The 19,404-nt window shown below is 45.6% G+C and overlaps 2 protein-coding genes across 3 annotated transcripts in view; one reads left to right on the top strand and one right to left on the bottom strand.

Moving 5' to 3' along the window:
- Positions 1-1,302, bottom strand: part of LOC138530258 (adenosine receptor A1-like) — a 92,684-nt gene extending 91,382 nt beyond the window's left edge. The window contains exon 1 of the mRNA XM_069640893.1: positions 1,162-1,302. The gene's annotated coding sequence lies outside the window, so the exon portion shown is untranslated. The remainder of the gene's footprint in view (positions 1-1,161) is intronic.
- LOC138530274 (uncharacterized) overlaps positions 1-19,404 on the top strand; it is a 391,407-nt gene that overhangs the window by 70,221 nt on the left and 301,782 nt on the right. For both annotated transcript variants that reach the window (XM_069640895.1, XM_069640894.1), the window contains exon 2: positions 1,202-1,447. In XM_069640895.1, the coding sequence (XP_069496996.1) occupies positions 1,202-1,447 (246 nt within the window). The remainder of the gene's footprint in view (positions 1-1,201; positions 1,448-19,404) is intronic.

Below are 19,404 nucleotides of genomic sequence, written 5' to 3' on the forward strand. Positions count from 1 at the left end.
AAAACTAAAGCCTATTTGAGTTTACTAACTGCATCTGTCCAACATATAGTATATTTGTGTACTTACCTGTGTGGACCTCTGTTCCTTAACAGACTTTGCTCTTGTAAATTGTACTTCATACCACGCCTACCTCCTCCTGGGTGTGAGCCAAACCTCCCAGCTGTGTTACCATGAGAGTTTGGCCAAAGACTTAAGTGTAAACTGGTTGCACCTTTAAGTTGGCTTCTCATACCCCTTCTCCAGCAGAGTTCTGAAACACCCTCTTCACAGTCATCACCATTATGACATCAACTCGTCATATTAGCATTTAGTAATCATATCATATCTGGCCAACTATAAAGTCACTCCCAATGCACTGAGGGTTAATTATGGTTGTATTGTCTTCTTAGCATTGGCACAGGATGACATTTTATAGAAAATATATTTAGAATGTGTGTCCTAATGCGGACACATGTGCTTTTGTCAATGCAGATTGTAGCTTCCGCTGTTTTAAAACAAATAACATATATGTTTAGCACTTCTGGTAATGTCATCTGTGATGTTGTTTGGAGTCATGAGCAATGAATTGGGCAGAGGAAGTGTCAGCGAACACCCTAGCCCTAAGTCCGTAGAGCGGCAGGAGAGTTGTGTTATGTTGTTTGGCATTTCTATAGCGCCTTTTACCATTGTTATGATTCCAAAGTGCTGTGGGTTGAACACCCTTGCAAGCGCCGTCCAGATCAGTGGCGAGATTAGTGTAGTACAACGTGCATGGGTGCACTCGGTATGTGTGCAGCCAGTGTGCAATAGGTGATGTGTAGCTGCATACAAGCTAGCCGTCGTGCGCTGGCTGTGTAAGGGCCGTAGAATGTGTGTAGTGAGACCAATGGACTATGGTATCTGCAGCGCTAGTGCTTGAAGGTGCCGTTATGTGTGCAGCTAGGCCAAATTCGAGGGGTATAGCTGCGTGAGAGGTGTAGCTGGGTTCTAATTGTTTGTTGGTGCAGAGTCAAGTGCTAGTATAGTGGTGCGTTTGAGTGTCTGTGTGTTTTCCAAGGGGACCTTGTTTCTGTTCAGCTTCCAGTGCCTGTCAAGGTTGTGAAATCTTCCTGTATCTTGATGGTTCAAATAGTTTTGTGAAGACTGATGAGTGGTGACAAGGAGATCAGTCTCAATACTTACGTTCTTACTGTTCCTCTGTTCTTTCTTCCCCGGACCCTAGTTCTGTGACCCACCGGAATACTCAGGGTCGCCGTTCTGGACCCCGACGCAGACCTCTGCTGCTCCTGAGCCACCCGGCCTGCAGGATTACCCGGACCACACTGGCCACCTGGTAACTGGACAGCTGGGCGAACGTCACCTAAGGAAGGCAGTGCTACTCTACGCTGCTCCTTCCCAGCAGGCTCGCATCCTCGTCGCCAGTGATGGAACAGGAGTCACCTTCTTACATAAAGCCAAGAACCAGAAGGTAAGTTTACATGTAGGTTTATTCTCCAGCTACGATGTAGAGAAGAAAGCACTGGGACATCCACCCAGCACAGCTCATCAGGCCCACCTGTCATCCGTGGAACCTCGCGCCCAGCACATACATCAACACTCCACCTTCAGTGACATCACTCCGCACTCCAAATGACATCACCCACCGAACCCACAGATCCAATCATAACAAGATACCTAGGGATAAATTAAACCTCCTTATGGTATTAAAAGAAAGATCAAGTGCACAGCAGTGAAGTACTGGGAGAGAGAGTTCACAGCTGCCCAAGGAGCCTGGGAGTGAGTTTAAAAACAGTGGCATGGAAATCAAAGCACAAAGGGGAGCAATATATCCACACTTCAGTGCTGAGTGGGGGGCAAGGGGTCAAAGACAGAAGTGTGTGTAAAAGAAAAGCCAAAAGACAAGATGTGAGCAGGGCATGGATCAAGTGCACTCACTTGAGAAAGATAAAGACTAGAAACACACGAGGTGACTTCCAGGGAGGCCAGAGCAACAGAGGCGAGCGAGAGAGATCAAAGGGAGAGATCAAAGGCACAGAGTTATGAGTAGGAGGTCATGAGTACAGATTAATTGAGAGAGACCAAATGAACAGAGGGAGAGAGAGAAAGAGAGAGAGAGAGGGGGGGGGAGAGAGAGAAAGAGTAGGGGAGAGAGAGAGAGAGAGAGAGAGAGAGAGAGAGAGAGAGCAAGAGAGCGAGAGTTTATCATCACAGAGGTGACAGTCACCCAGGCCCACTCTGCCATCAAGGTAGCCTGCATCGCTTACAAGACAGAGGCAACACACACTCCTCCTTACCTGGCCAAAACACTCAGCAAAACATGAGCAGGCTGCAAACCAAGAACCGTAAGAAGGTGGACACAAGAAAACGTGCCTCTTCCTGCTGTGTAGCAAAACTCTGGGGCAACCTTGAATTGCACATCAGACGTGTTCCCGCCCTTCTACAGTTCAGGAAGGAATTGAAGACGCTTCTCTTTAAAGAGCCTTTCATTAGGCGCCAATCACTGAAACTTGGGACTAGGGACGGATAGCAGTAGTAACTCCCCCAGACTTCTCCTTTGGTACTCATGCATTGCCCCTGTAACTCCAAGGTGCAAAGGGAACAGAAGGCAAATGGGGCGCACGTGTATTGAGTACATCTTCTCTGGGGCATGGAGACGTCTAAGGAGCAGCCACTGCATCAGCAGCGTGCACACACCTCTGAAGTGTGAGCAACACATCACCCACTTCACGCCTCTTCACTCCACCAGGGCCTCTCATGGTCGGTAGAGCCTTCGACGTATACGATTCCACACAGACTGCTGAGTTTGTGTAGTCCTTCTTTGTCCCACTACTGCTACTTTCATATAGGTGACACACATTTAGAGATTTTTCTTGTTTTCCTTGTGATGGGGCCAGCTAAAAATCATCAATGTTGAGTCACTGACATCCCATTTGTAATACAGACTGCAACAAACATCAGACCATCACATGAACTGAAACCATAGTGTGCATTGGCTGGCCTTGAATAGATAAGTAGTGTGAAAGCCTGTGTACACAGGCCACAGTGGGTGAGGAGCGGACACACGTACAGCTGGCCTAATAGATTTCCTAAGGCAACAGTTCTTTTCCTAAAGCAACAGCTCTAGCGGTGACAACAGGCAAAGCAGGCAGTCTCTACTGCGCATGACTGCATCAGGCACATACATCTGGCCTTTTATTATATTGATAGTGCATTAGCAAAACAGACAGGATGGGCTGTTTCACTAATATATTAGTATGGGGCATTTGAGGTGAGGCAGTCCTTAGCATGTAATGGCAGCAGCTGGATATGTGAGGCTTAATCTTTCTTCTGGTGTCTGTACAATGCACATCTTCAGGGAGGATAGCGCAATGAGGTATACACTAGCCCATGTCATGGTTGCAGCCTGCACGTCACACGTACAATGTATGGCATGGGTCACTCAGCCAATCATCCTTTCAAAGTTGATGCACTGAGTGCTATTAAAGTGGGAAATAATAACAGTTATCACAGCGCTTTGAAGCAGGAAGAACTGACATGAAACACCATGTTAAATCATGCTGTTATTACTATTGAGCTTTGGACTATGAGGGCACCCCCTGCACATGTGAGGCTGTAACTTAAAAATGGTGACTATACCAAGCATAAGCATGACAATGACTGCCTTTAGATGGCATTTCTGAGGGACTGCACATTGAAAATCACAGCACCTTATCTTTTCAGGCTCTACTATACATATACAGGCTATACCTGGCATGTGAGTCTATAATGGGCATAACATAATAGTATCTGCACATAGAAGGGTACACTTGGCATATTATGGCAGCCTCTCTTTCAAGTGTGCTGAAGACGGTCCAAATGCGTTTCAACCAGTTCAATGTGGCAAAACAGGGAGCTTTGGCTGATCTGGTCCTCCAGATGCTGTGAGAACCACTGCAGGGTTTCAGTTTCCACTCTCCCAGCCAAATCCAGGGAGGTTTGGTGGAGAGTAGCAGGTCCTGGTTCTAAGCAAAGGTTACCCCCAACGTGCTCAGAAGTGGGTAGGAAGCAGAGCTTACATCTACCTTGGAATTCTCCTTCTTGACCTCAACAGCTGAGGGCTTTGGAAACATCAGGTCTCCCAAAAAAGGCCCAAATGAATTCTTCCTTAAGTTTGAAGTCCAAAAGTTAATTAAAGAAGGTGTGGGAAATCCCCTTTTTAATAGGCGGCAGTCCACAGGTAGGTGCTTGGACAAAAGCATGCCTGCTTTAGGGGTTCCACTCCCTGTTCTTCTGAGAAGTGAGCTGTGCCTGCTTGCATCATACCCAGCTTTGTGCTAAAGGAAGTGGAGAGGGCAGGAAGGAAAGAGAGTTGCAGAGAGAAACAAGATCAACTACGCTGAGCTCCCTCTATCTACACTAACCCAGCCCCTTTCCTTGCCCACATCATCAAAGGCCCTTTTGTATGCAATGCACCGGTGTGAGGCTAGTCCTTTGGTCTAGGGCATACCAGCCACTGTAGCTTAAACTCAGGTATAGCCTGTATTTAAAGTTTACAACTGCCACCAGGATAGTAACCCTAATAGTTATGTAGTTTGGGAACAGAGGTGCATGTTTTTAAATGCACTCCCTGCACTGATGTGACTTGGCTGTCACTGCAGCTGTCAAGAGGGCACCTGTGACCTATAAGCCTGCTCTCTACCACTTGAGAGGAGGCACTGCAGATTGGGATACTGATTCAGCAGGGCACAGGTGTACACTATGGTTTTGGCATGAAGCTTGCAGAAAGGGAGGTCTTCTTAGCAGGGCACCCTTTCTGAAATAGAATTATCCACATCCTTTTATTATTAGTAAAAATAAAAAGGCAGAGCTAATACACCCTTGCCACACACATAGCGATCCTTCACACCAACTAAAAGGCAAAATATCTTATCATACCGTAATAAGTACAAGTCAGCTATTGCATGTTGACAGGAAACACATTTGTCGATGCAAGAAGCTGTCAAATTGAAAAACTGTGGGTTCTCAGAATCATTTCTAATGTGGATGAAGAGAAAAGTAATGGTGTTTCTATTTTAATTCATAAGAATCTTAAGCATAACGTATTACATCTTGGGTTCTCATCAAACGTTTGGTGAATGCAATAACAATATAACAATTTCTATTTTGAATATGTATGGGCCCATGAATCCTGACCCATATTTTTGGTTGAACATAAAAAACATGCTGCTTCAGTCGAATCTTTCTAATATATAATTATGTGGGAAATTTAGTGATATGATGCACCCTTTTTTTAGAAAGAAAATCCAAATGTATATTTAGAAATATTAAATCTCAAAGAATGTTTTTAATTTATCCAGGAATTAGGACGTGTTGACTCATGGCGTTTAGCTCATTCATCTGATTTAGAATTTGCATTTTGTTTGCTTCCACATAATATATTAGGATGTATGGATTACATATTTGTACCCAAATCCCTTTCTGGAACTGTTGTTGACTCCCAGATGGATAGCATTATATTGTCATATGATGCACATGTGGTCACAATTCTTGATATCTCTCATGTACCTAATTTTCAAACTGGCAGAGATTTAATAATGTCCTCCTTTGTGATGAAAATATTTGATTTTCCGTTATCCATTTTCCTCATTGTTTCTTTGAAATTAATATGGTGGGCGATTCATATGTTGTTAGAAATTGGGAGTGATATAAAGTAGCATTAAGGGGTCACATAATCTTATATGTGGTATACAAAAAGAAACATATGAATAAAGGGGCGGATGCAGCCTTGAAACAAATCAAGGAGTTGGAATCATTATATAATAGTAAGATTTATGATTATCGCCTAAAACCTATTGCATCTTTCTAGATTGAACTTGATAAAGTCTTGATGGACCAACCATGTGGAGCTATTTTAAAATATAATGCCAAAATAAATCAAAACTCAAATAAAACTTGTAAAGCTTTTGCATCATATTCATATCTTCAGTTTAAAAAGGAGCATTCCAGTATCTCATATATCGACAATGAAGCTGATATTAGAGATGATTCTGCTAAAGAAATTCTAGCAATCTTCACTAAATTCTATGAAGACTATACAACTGATCACATTTCTAGAAGCCCTAATTTCACTCCCTTCTTTAATAAAGTTAATTGCAAATCTCATCACTTATGTAATCTTACCTGCTTCAATGGACCTATTCTTATTGAAGACATTCATCGAGCTATACATGATCTAAAGAAAGGTAAGTCTCTTGGCACGGATTGCTTCGTTAAGGCCCTTGCTTCACTCGGACCTGTAACTATGGCCCCGGAGCATTACCTGGCCGGATTAGCAATGATTTTGTTTGTTTATTTTTTTACATTTTATTTTGCTTTTTTTTTGTCGAGTTGAAAAGCGCTTTCAGCGCCGTTTCTCGACTTGAGAAAAATTGCAATTAGTAACCCGGTACAACGTGCCTGAGTACTAATGGCAATATGACCCTCGGAGGAGGGCCATTATTGGTTAGGTAATGCCCCCGTGGCTTCTAACTATGCTCCTTGGGCATTACCCAACTGATAATGTCCCCCTCCTCGGGTCATATTGCCTAATTAAAGCATTTTACAGCTTTGCAGCTGTTGATTTAGATGCGGAAAAAGCATTCAATCACATGCAGTGAGGATATCTGTTTGAAGCTTTCAAATGGCCTGGAAGTACGGATCAATTTATTTTGCTGATTAAATTATTATATTCAGATCCTAAAACCCTAATCATAATTAATGATCACATCCCCATTTTCCTTTTTGTTGTTTAGAGGTACTACCCAGGGATGTTAGTTATCCCCAATTGTATTTATTCTTGCCTTAAAGGCATTTCTTGAATTAATCAGACAACATGGGAACATCTAATCTACAAAAACATTGAAATTAAATTAGCTGCGTATGTTTTGATTTTTTAAGAAATCCTAGTGTTGGTCTTCATAATCTCTTGTTCTTCATGGAGCTTATTTGACCCCTTCCAAATTGTGGAATTCTAAGCTCATTAATAGTGATAATTGCTGGTCCTGTTCTGAACAGGTTTGTTACTTTCAACATATATTTTATGAATGCAAATATGTTAAGACTATTTTGGGCCCAGGTTTGGGAAGTGTTACATCAAATCTTTATGTTTAACAAACCGCTTTCATTTGCAAATATCTTGTTAGGTTGCTTGGCTATTAGAACATCTGCTAACAAATGTTGTTTTGCATTCTATGATCTGTTTATATTAGTTGCTATACAAGTCATTACTACTATTAAGGAATGGTGGAATGATATTTGTAATATGCATATATTAGAAAAATGCCTTTATAACACCAAATGGAATATCTTTCTTTCTTCCTTATCTCACTGCCACCATTGTGCTATAACGACTATATTATATTGTATATATTGGGGCTATTCAAATTCATTTTCCCTCTATTTCTACACATACTGGCATTATATGACTGTATTGCTTAGGACAATGATTCCCAATGTGTAGCTCAGGAGTAACACATTGCTCTATACACCCCAAAATGTCACTCACCAGTTGCTCTAGGCCACTGCATGCAGGCCAAGAAGGAGGAGGTGCTGCAGGGATGCAACAACAATGGAAATAAAGGCTGAGCTATGTGTGTGGGAAAATATGCCATTGACTTGCTCTGGCAGATAGACATGGCATATTACTTGTTATGGAAGCATCGACACAACAGGGGAAATGCCAGGGATTGGGAGGGTCTGCTGTCTATAAGAGACAATGGGCCTCATTACACGGATGGCAGTAAGGATTTACCGGTAAATCCTTACCGCCTTACTACGAGGTCCCTTTGCGGGTTGGGGGATTTAATGCCTGCTTTTTGCAGGCGTTAAAAACCAACCCGCAAAGGGACCCAGGGAGCTAATTACGGTACCGCAATTTGAGGTACCGCAATTAGCGCCTTCCCCATTCCCATTATGCCCTATGGGGCAAAAATGGGAATGGGGAAGGGCAATGGTGGAAGGGGGAATTACCGCCCCGCCAACCTTGGAATGGGGCGGTAATTCCCCTTTCCGCCAAGGCGGTGCCGGTATTTTACCGGCATGAACCATGGCGCTGGTAGTGCCATGGTTCTCCGCCATCCGTGTAATGAGGCCCAATGTCCTTATGGGTCTAACCTGCACAGGGAGCAATGTAAATATACAAATGTAATAAATACAAATAAATAAAAAAATGTAAGAGGTTACTGGTGTGAACCTTGAGGCTGCAGACTAGACAGGTCTCATTGAACCTTGAGGCTGCAGACTAGGCAGGTCTCATTGAACCTTGAGGCTGCAGACTAGGCAGGTCTCATTGAACCTTGAGGCTGCAGACTAGGCAGGTCTCATTGAACCTTGAGGCTGCAGACTAGGCAGGTCTCAAGGAAACCAAGAAAACCTAACTGTTAAAATCAGATCAGCATGACTAGCCACCTCCTGCTGCAACCAGCAGAAACAGGAGAAAGAAACATCACCCAACCGTGAAGGAAAATCTACCCAAACTCCCAAATGTAAATAAGAAACTTAAAATCTGTTTACTGAACACTCGATCAATGAATAAGCATGCATCAAGTATACATGACCTAATTACTGAGGAGGATCTAGACATGCTGTGTCTTACGGAGACCTGGTTCCAAGACCCCTGTGGCCCAACGATAGAGAAGGCAGTACCTGAGGGTTACACCTTCCACCATAAAAATAGGGAAACAGGAACAAGTGCTGGAGTGGCAGTAATTATAAAGGACTCTATTCATTTATTTCCCTCATCCACAAACTGTCAAGGATGCGAGGTCCTACACATCAAATACACAGCAACAAACAATAACTGTATCAACATACTAGTGATCTGTAGACCCCCTTCTCTAACATCGGAATTCAATGATGAAATCATCCAGCAGAATTCTGTCATTAAAGGCCCCAATACATCAGTGTTAATTTTTGGTGACTTAAACAGGTGGAGTGGCAATAAAGAGGACAAGAAAGCAATTGAATTGGAAAAGGCACTAAACAATCTCACATACCACGTACTAAACTCGGAACCTACCACAGACAAAGGGAATCAACTCGATTGGGTGATTACCCATAATATTGATGCCCAAACTGGGAAAACAGTTCCATGTGTATGGTCCAACCACTGCAAAGTATTTTTCACCCTGACTGTAAAAAGTGAGCAGCTAAGAAAAGACAATGCACATGTAAGAATCTTGAATAGAAATTACAAGAACATTACCTCTGACAAACTAGAAATTTGCCTTAAAAGAATTTGAGAAGAAAGCTCAATAGACGACACTTGTGAGGAGATTATCATCAAATACAACACACATAAACAAAAACTACTAGAGCAAGAAGCTCCCCTGAAGAACAAGCTGGTTAGAGCAAACAGAAACCATAAAAAATTGTTTAACCCCGAACTTGAGAAACTGAAATAGGAAAAAAGGAGGAGGGAGGCCATCTGGCAGAAATCCCAAACAGAACACAATAAGAACAATTGGAAAGTACTAGAGAAACAATATAAAGACAGCATCACCAAGGCAAAAAATAACTTCTTTAACAACGAAATTCGCCAGGCCTCCAACTCATCTAGAAAACTATTTCAAATATTTAAATCAATTGAGAAACCTAAAGCATTATCCACACCTATTACCCCGACTCAGGAAGACTGCAATAGAGTGCAAGATGTCTTTGCCAACAAAATAATCAAGGCAAGAGACAGCATCCGATGTGCACAAACGGCACAACCATTGCAGCCCAAACCAGTTACTCTGACGAAGATTCCAGAGATTAGGGATACATTTGAATTTCAACCAATAAACTCGGAAGAGATGTAGAAATATTTAATTCCATGAAACCATCAGCCTTTGCGGAGAACATTCTTCCCCCAAAGATCATCTTAGATAATAAAGAAATGTTCTCACCTATACTAACAAAGATGGTGAATGCATCTTTAAAAGAAAGTATAACCCCAGAGAACATCAAGACTGTCACTGTGACCCCATTGCTAAAAAAAACTAGGACTAGATCCCCCCAAGAAACATAGCAACTTGCATCCAATAACAAACTGCAATTTTCTCCTTAAAATCATGGACAAGGTTGCAACAGCACAGTTACAAGAAAAGAATGATCTCTTACACAAACAACAATCTGGTTTCAGATCGACTCAAAGTACCGAAACAGCCATGATAGACATACAAACTCACATGTTAAACATCAAGGATGAAGATAAAACAGGCCTACTTGTACTGCTTGACTTAAATGCCGCATTTGATTTGCTGGACCACAAGCAACTCCAGTGGGTCCTTGATAAAGTGGCTAACTGCTCCCCAGTTGCCATTAAATGGCTGATTTCCTTCATCTCTGGGAGAAAATTCAAAATCCATTGGGGAGATAAATTCTCTGAGGAATTGCCTGTTGAATGTGGCGTCCCTCAAGGCGCTTGTCTCTCCCCGCTATTGTTCAACCTATACCTGAGGTCTCTCTGTATTCTGCTAGAGCAGAGGTCTTCAAACTGTGAGGTGCCACCCCAGGGGGGCACGGTCCCATGCGGGGCACGAGAGCCCACTATGAAATGTAAAAATTGGAAGAAATGGGCAGGGACGGCACACATGGTCGGACTGGACCATAAAACTGTCTCAGGCACCAATGAAAAAGTGGCCCACAGTTGCAAATGGATATTAATTCCTTTATATAAATACATTTAATCATAGACTGTTTGAATAGTACCCAAGGGGCTGTTTTCTGTTAAAATGGAAGCAAATTGTGATATTTAAACTATATTTATTGAGCAACAATGGTCAAAACTACTAGCTGCATAGTGAAGTAACTCATCAAACTGGCCCAGTCTGAGCCTGGCGGCCCATCCATAATGGGCGAGGGGGCGTCCAACCAGAGGCCCCCTCACCCATTATGGAGGAGCCGAGGAGCCAGCCAAGTGAAACACTGAGCACTCCCTCAGCTGCTTTTTACAGCTGAGAGAGTGCTCCTGGGCTGGCTGAAATGTCAAAGAGAAACACTGTTTCCCTTTTGACAGTTCAGATCCCCAACGGCACATGCTCACTGAGCCATGCAAGGCTGTGGGCGTTTTGCTTCGCCAGCCTTGCAGAGCTCATTGAAAATGCTGGCTGGGGCACTGCATGTCTGTATGTGCGAGGGGAGCTCATGCGCCTCCTCGCACATACGGACAGAGCAACCTGGAGCGGGTACGTTTATGTTAATTTATTTTTTATTTAAATATGTGTATGGATGCGTGTATGCTCGTGTATGGTGATGGGTGCTTGTATGAATGATAGAGTGATTGCTGTGTGAATGTGTGTGTGTGTGTGTTGATTTTGGTCCGTTGAGCTGATTTTGGTGAGTGGGGGAAAGAGGAGGGATGGAGGGTTGTACAACAAAGGCATTTAAAAATTGCCTTTGTTGCACAATCCCCTACCCACCAGCCAAAAACAGCTCTCCTTCTGAGGCGCTGTGGAGCCAACGGGATAGGGATGGTATTTTTTTGACTGGATGTTTATCTTATATGTCCAGTCAAAAATACCATGCTTTCCCCTTTGGCCCAACAACATTTGAACCCATTATTTAACAAATATTCAAGGGGGGGTAGGAACCCCGAACCCGCCTTGATGGGTTCCGGCTCGGTCGCTATGGCATTTTTGGAGGAAATATTTATGCCCCTCCACTTAAAAAATTCACCAGCTCCCACTGGCCCTCGGACTGTGATGGGAACGGGGTGGGGGGAGCCCAGGGACTGTGGTGGGAGCAGGATGGGCAGGAGCACTGAGATAGTGGTGGGAGCAGGGTGGGGAGAGCCCAGGGTCTGTGATGGGGTGGAGAGAGCCCAGGGACTCGGTAGGAGTGGGATGATGGAGCCCAGCGACTGATGGGAGCAGGTGGGGTAGCCCAGGGACTATACTGGGAGTATGGTGCGGTAACGTCGCGCAGTAGTTCATAGCCAATTGTACTTACTGTCCATTTGCCATTTTTGGGGGGGCCCAGCCTGCCCAAATTTTACTCAGGGGGGGCCCAGGACAAAAAAGTTTGAAGACCACTGTGCTAGAGAGTATCGGAGCATTTTTCACCAACTATGCTGTTGACACTCAGGTGGTGGTTGAACTTAGTGGGAGTTACAGCCATGGCTGCGCAAAGTTAGGAGACATATATAACATCATTGCGGCATGGATGATTTCGAACTGGATGTGCCTAAATACAAAGAAGACTGAGCTTATGATCTTTGGCTCTACCCATGCAAGGGTCCCCAGTACAAATCTTTTAACATTAAGGATTCGGCTATCCCAGTTAGAGATGAAGTGAAAACTCTAGGCATGACCCTGGAAGCTTCACTAGGTGTTGACGCTCAGGTAATGCACCTACAAAAGAACTGTCAATACTACAATCGCCTACTTTGGTCCATTAGACCGTTTCTAAGCAAAGAGAACACAGCAACAATTGCAAGAGGCAATTATTTTATCACGGCTGGACTACGGAAATGCTTTGATGCTTGGCGCAAGTAAAAGCTGCATGGCCAAGTGCCAAACAATTCTAAACAATTTGGTCAGAATAACAAAAAAAAGGCCATGGAGAGAACATCTTACCAAAGACAGAAATGATCTTCACTGGCTGCCAGTTGAAGAAAGAATCATTTTTAAGAGCATGACCTTGGACAGGCTCGGGGTTATCTTAAAGAAAGGATCACCCTATACACATCTAGAAGATCCGTAAGATCAGAAGGAAAGAACCAGATAAAAAGCACCGCGTTCGAATGCTCACAGGCCATGTACAGAGCTTTCCCAGTCAGAGTAGCCCTGCTATGGAACAAACACACTGTCAAGCTAAGACGAGAAAGGAACTACCACAGCTTCAGAAAAAAGCTGAAGACCCACTTATTTAAATGAACTCACAATCCAGTCCAAACTTGAAAAAATTGAAGATTCGGATAGATTTCCCTAAGAGTTTTTGTCTTGTTCGTCTTGTATCCCCTGTTGCGCCCTGATGCCTGCGGGCGAAGGTGAATTGGTTATTGTAGGATCCTGAAGGATAACCAATAAATAAATGAAACCACACACCTGAGCAATGTAAGCATGCATGCCTACTGACCCGATGAGGAGGCGAGAGATTGAGAGGAACATGGGGGCCAAAAACTAGGCCTACCTGGCAAGCCCAGGGAAGACCAATGCTACTGCTTTTGTATTCAATATTAAAACACTCCATCGATGAACTCAAATTCACTGGATCAGCCAACCCTGGCAACACTTGCAGTCACTAAACCACTTAGCGCAGGAGCTCTGGCTGGAGCAGGTACTAACTCTGTGCAGCAGCCACTTTAACCAACTGGGCCTCTTCCTTGTGCACTCCAGTAGGATATAATAGGACTCTTAGCAGAAGCATGGCGAGTGCATATCAGGCAGTTCCAATTGTTTTGCATTCTACTTGCAGGTTTTGTGTTTGTATCCACCAATCATATGTTTTAGAAATGTTGCATATGGGTAAAATAACCGACATGTTTGTGTCATGATAAATAATTGCCATCTTCTGTTCCTTTGCACAACTAGTAGGTGGAAAATTCACATATATGAGGCATGCATGCCCATTACTCCATCAATAAATCATTTGAAATCTCTAATTTGTACGTGCATGGTTTGGGTTTTGTGTCATCACACATTTGTAAGGAAAGTTCAATACTCATTGCAGTCTCCTATTGAAAAGTTGTATTGTTATATGTTTATGATTATAGTCTGAAGTGTTATATTTTCTGATCTATTTTCCTATTACTGGCTTTCACGGTATAGTCAGGGTCTTCTACAGAATTGAGCTTATTGTGTTTTCTTTCCCCTTCCTCTTCTACTGATATGTGTTAGTTTGTGGGTAGGTTAGTTTTGCTACTAATTCGATTTAAATTAGAAAATCGGTTTTTGACTTCATTGACGTATGTTTTGCATCCTATTTAATTTTATCTCTACACTTCATTAACATGTGGCATAGGTTTGCTAATTCCATTTGGCCAACTATTTTGTAGTGACTGGGCCTCATTACAACCCTGGCGTTAAGGGGTTAATGGCGCCGTAAAAGGCTGGGGCGCCGTTAAACCCTTAACGCCAGAATCACACTTTAACGCCTGCTTTTTGCAGGCGTTAAAGACCAAGGCCCTCATTACGACCCTGGCGGAAATCGAAAAACGATGGCGGAAATGCAATACCGCCATCGAATACCGCTCGTTGCGACTATGACCCGTCACCGTAAAGTACGATGCCATTAGCGACACCGTAGTGAACGCCAACGCTAACTGCACCAAGTACGCGCACGCGCGCCATGCAAAACCGTAATTACCACCATGGCGCAACGGTACGCGAATGCTGACCCTAGCGGACATATACATTACGCCATCAAGCATGGCGGAAAGTACCAATCCGCCATGGCGAGAAATACGGCATCGTGAACCAACCGTAAATGGCCCAACTGAGTGCCTGTACACCACTCCCTGGCCACATTGCACAACACCTCGTAGGTGCAATGAAGTAAAATGCAACCAGTGAAATGCACAAGTCACCCACGCATGCCAACGAACAAATGAATGTAGGGGCTCCAAGTGCCTTGTGAGTGGCCATCCATATTTGGCATGTCACCATTGCCGTACTGATGCAGCACAGGCATGCGAAGGTTCAAGTACAGCAAAATGAACTGAAAGATGAGACAAAACAACAACAGGCCCCCATCGCCTGACACCAGTGTAAGGCAACATTCAAAGCAGCATCCTTAGGGAGACTGCACCAGCCCTGTACACATGCCAGTAAACAAACCAACCATCAGCATAAGCATGTACCACACAAGTTGGCAGAGTGACTGAGCAGCCAGGCTCATCTCAAGAGGGGCCAATGGGAGCTGCAGGGCACAGATGGCACGAATACAGAAGCTATTCCAATGGACATGACCTCAGTCTCCCTCCAAGAAACGCACGCAAACACAGGCACCTGTGACCAGCCATTATCTGATAATCACATCATTCCACCAATCCACCTGGCTGACCGGCATCTGTTACACAAAAGCTAAACCCCCACACCTAAGCATGACATCATTAAAACAGTCATGATGGCAGCCCCTATCCCTGACCTCACTGGGCTTCGTAGGCAAACGCGGCCAGTACAGTACCACGCAACTATACTCAGAAGCCGGAACCCAATGCAGATCTACTCACAATACATCGCTCCACAAATAGGAATATGCTACATTACTTCCAAAGAATAACGCTACACGGTTAACATCAGACTAAAATTTTAATGCACATCAAATTCACCAAGCCCATACAGCTATTAGGTCATGAACCCCAAAATATCTACATTACTGTGGGCTGCATCTGCAATAAATGACCAGCTACTCCTTGTGTGACGCCCTGTTCCTTCATGGTACACAGGGGCTACATTCACGTCCAAAAAGGCAACATGGAAGCGCCTAGAACCGCAGGCCCGTCCCATTAGGTAGGCACTAGTCCAGCTGAAAGGTAGATATGTTGCTCCTAGCCACTAGTACTGCGTAAGGGCATGTGGCCCATTGGCGATCGTCCCATAAGATCGTAATGGTGCTCCACTGATGAACTCGAAGCAGCAGGTGTCGGGAGTAAAAGCCATCTGCAGGAGTGGCATACAGATGGCAGCGGCAAAAGGGGAGGAGATACCTGTCACCCAAATGAAATGAAAAACAATAGTATGGCCATCAGAACTTCATTTGAATCACTCACTTCAATGATCACACCAAATCTACAGCCATATGCATGCTAGCCCACTCAAAAGGATTATTTCCACCCATGAATCACTTGCCAATCATAACAATATAAATCGAGGTGAAAACACTATTACAAACGAGTGTTTGTGTGCATGCGTCTGTCAAAACAGAATCCATGAGATGGGATTAGTAACGTGCATAGACACAAGCGTTGGAAGGCGCGTCGAGACAAGGAGGGTTCAACAAGGGCAGATAGACGATGGTCCCACTATGGCAGCTCTGCATCACATAGCGCAGGGGAAGGGGATAGATACCAAAAAGCCATGTACATGGCAAACTCTCTATTAAATCATCTGTCCATGCATCCATACATCATTCCCTCATCCCGGTATAAAAACGCATGATTATTAACTCACATTACATTTGAAATCTCCATTGAGTCTGTGCGTAATGCAGCCTGCAAAATCCACTGTGCTCCAGCCCGGAATTCTAGTGATGTGAAGTAACATGTATTTGGGAACGTCCTGCCTTATCGTCCACTACGCTATTGCGCATCCCATACTATTCATATCAATCATTGCATTCTCGCCATGGCCCCTGTCCCAAGGACATTAAACAATAGAACGTTATATTTGCAGTCAGACCTGTGGGCGTCTCCTCGCCGCTAGCTGAAAACCGAAAGCGCTGTCCTTCGAATTCCTCATTTGCAACATCACGTCGAAAAGGCATCCGTGGGCGCTCGAAATCACAAAATCATCCATGTAGTGCGGCAGTGTGTGAAAATGGCAACTGGCTTCACTCACAAATGGGACGCCCCGCCCGTCGGTGAACCTCGGTACAGTGCTCGCCCAAAGGGGATTGCAGCTGGCACAGGTGGAATGAATCACCACAGGTGGAGGCTATACAGCCTGAAAACACATAAATTGCACACCCAACCCCCTCCCACAACCACACCCACTCCAAAATGCTACCGGCAGGACTAGCGATGTTGGGCCTGGGGGACCTGATAGCACTGCAAGTACTCCAACTTCAAGAAGAAGACGAACACCAACTACTACAACAACCGGCCGCACAGAGGAGACGCAGGAGGAGGAGGAGGGCAAGGCAGGGCCAGCAAGGCCCACCAGCACAGCCACTACCACCACGCAGGCAGCCCGCAATCCCACGCCTCCGAGCTCATCCGTTCAACCTCACTGATGAGCAGATCCACACCCTCTACTGTTTGGACCGGGACACCATAATCTCCATTGTGGACATGACACACGCTGACCTTGTCAGCATGATAGATAGCCCAACCGCCATCCCACCCCTACTGAAGGTGGTGTCTGTACTCCACTTCCTGGCCACAGGCACCTACCAGCACACAGTCGGACAGTTGCATGGCATTTCACAGCCACTGTTCTCACGGACACTATTGCAAGTGCTCGATGCCCTCCTGAAGCACGCAGACGACTACATCTCTTTACCACGCTCGGAGCAGGAGATTACAAACACAAAAGTTGGATTCCATGCACTGGCCGGCATACCGGGTTGCATTGGTGCCATCGACTGCACCCATGTGGAATTGGTTGTCCCACATGCCATGGAGGCCCAGTACCGCAACCGGAAGCAATATCATTCTCTTAATGTACAGATGGTGTGTGACTCCAACAGGATCTTTACACATTGTTGTGCCCGATTTCCTGGATCAACCCATGATTCTATGGTCTTGAGGAACTCTACAATACCACGCTACATGGAGCGACACGCAGGGAACAGATCCTGGCTACTCGGTGAGTCTCATTCCATGCATGATAATGTGGGGTATGTGATGCGGCAATGACCTGGCAGGAAGGGGGGGGGATGCGTACGTAGCAATGTCATTCCACAAACATCCTTTCTTGTCCACATACAGGTGATGCCGGGTATCCACTGAAGAGATGGCTCCTTACACCACTCCGGAACCCACAGGACCAGCATGAGGAGGACTACAACCATGCCCACTCACGTACCCGTGTAGTCATAGAACAGGCATTCGGCCTACTGAAGGCTCGTTTCCGCTGCCTCAGCAGGTCTGGCGGGGCACTCCTGTACCGCCATGAGAAGGTTGCAAAGATAGTCATGGCATGTGTCATGCTACACAACATGTGCGTACGTAGAAATGTGCCCATGCCCCCTGACGCAGAACTGCACGCACCTGAAGATGGTCATGATGAGGCTGGGGATGTGGCAGCACCTCAGGGAGTCCGCGAGGCACAGGAGGCCCGTGAAATTCGTCAGAGTATCATAGATTCATGCTTCTAGCACTCACGCCTGGTGGCTGATACATGGACACGGGACTTGTGGCACTGTGTGTGTCTGGAACATGCACAATGTGGACTGTACGCCTATAAAGGCCTCGCACACAAAGATCAATGTCCACACGTCTCATTGGATGATTATGAAATGTTTATAGCATATGTGAAGTTATGTTACACACCCCATCGACCCGCCACCCAAGTAAGCCCAACACCCCCCCTCCACCCTCCTACCTCCCCCCCGAACACCAGTGTCCAAAGATGCTCATTGTCAGTGGGCAGACGCTATTGCAAGCCCCCTCTCCGGGTATCAGGGGCACCCCTGCCTGTGGAGCGCAGGTTCCTCCCAGATCTACGTTGGGGGCTGCCCTGGACGGAACTTGCAACGGATGATGTCTCTGCCTGCTCACGTCCATGCATGTCCCTAAGGGTTTGTGAGAGCTCAGTGAGCACACGGCGCACAGCGGCAAGTTCAGCACATATGTCTTTGGACGTCGCATGCAGTTCCCCCCTCAGGCTCTCGGTGCTTCTCTCCATTTGTACCCTCAGGCTCTCGGTGCTTCTCTCCATTTGTGCCCTAAGTGTCTCAGTAGATGTTTCTATGGCTGCCTTAGTACCCCCACATTCATCAGCATGGTCCTTGAGGAGCGTGGCCAGTTGCTGCTGTTGCACGATCACCTGGTCGAGGGACTGTTGCCTCTGCTGTGCCATGGCCATTTGCGGTGGTGTCACAGAGGGGCTGATCACCTCATGTTGCCTTGCCACAGGGCTTGTGGGGGATGGCCAGTCGTCGTCTTGTGGGTGCCCCTGCGTGGTATCCTCATGGTGTAGGGGATGAAACAAACAGGGGGATTGAGACAGGTCATGGATGGGTCCTACATCGACAGCACCGTTGTCTGTGTCGGAGCATGCTGGCATCAATGCAGTGTCACCTATGGTGCTGCTGCCATCAGAAGCAGTGCCTTCTGTGGCATCCATTGGGGGGACCTGTGGTGCTGCTGGTGTGGGCATGCTGGCTGCTGGGGTGCCTGTTGAAGTCCCCTCCTGTGTGCTGCCACTTGATTTGGGCTGCTGCCGTGTCTTGATCCGTGCAGCTGAGGTGGAGGGTCTTTGGCCGTTGGTCTTGGCCCTCTTTGCAGGTGTGCTGGTAGGGGTGTCCTGCAGCTCGTCGTTTGACTCGGACCCTGTGGTGGAGTAAAGGAGGGCGAGCGTTATTTATGGGTCTGTGGAAATTGGAATGGCAATGTATCACATGCATTGGGGTGGTACCTGAGGGTGATTTGGGTCAGGGCCTTGGAGGTGGTTTCATTTCTGTGTGGATTGAGGATGCAGTTGTTTTGCAGCCTGCAGTTAGGGTGTGCATGCTGCACGTGTAGAGGGTGTTTTTAGGATTTTTAATTATTTATGTATTTAATGTGACTTTTAAAGTGCGCTATCAGGCCAATGTATGTGG

This window comes from Ambystoma mexicanum, chromosome 1q (assembly GCF_040938575.1).
Source record: "Ambystoma mexicanum isolate Mex_15411 chromosome 1q, UKY_AmexF1_1, whole genome shotgun sequence".
Classification (NCBI taxonomy): domain Eukaryota; kingdom Metazoa; phylum Chordata; class Amphibia; order Caudata; family Ambystomatidae; genus Ambystoma; species Ambystoma mexicanum.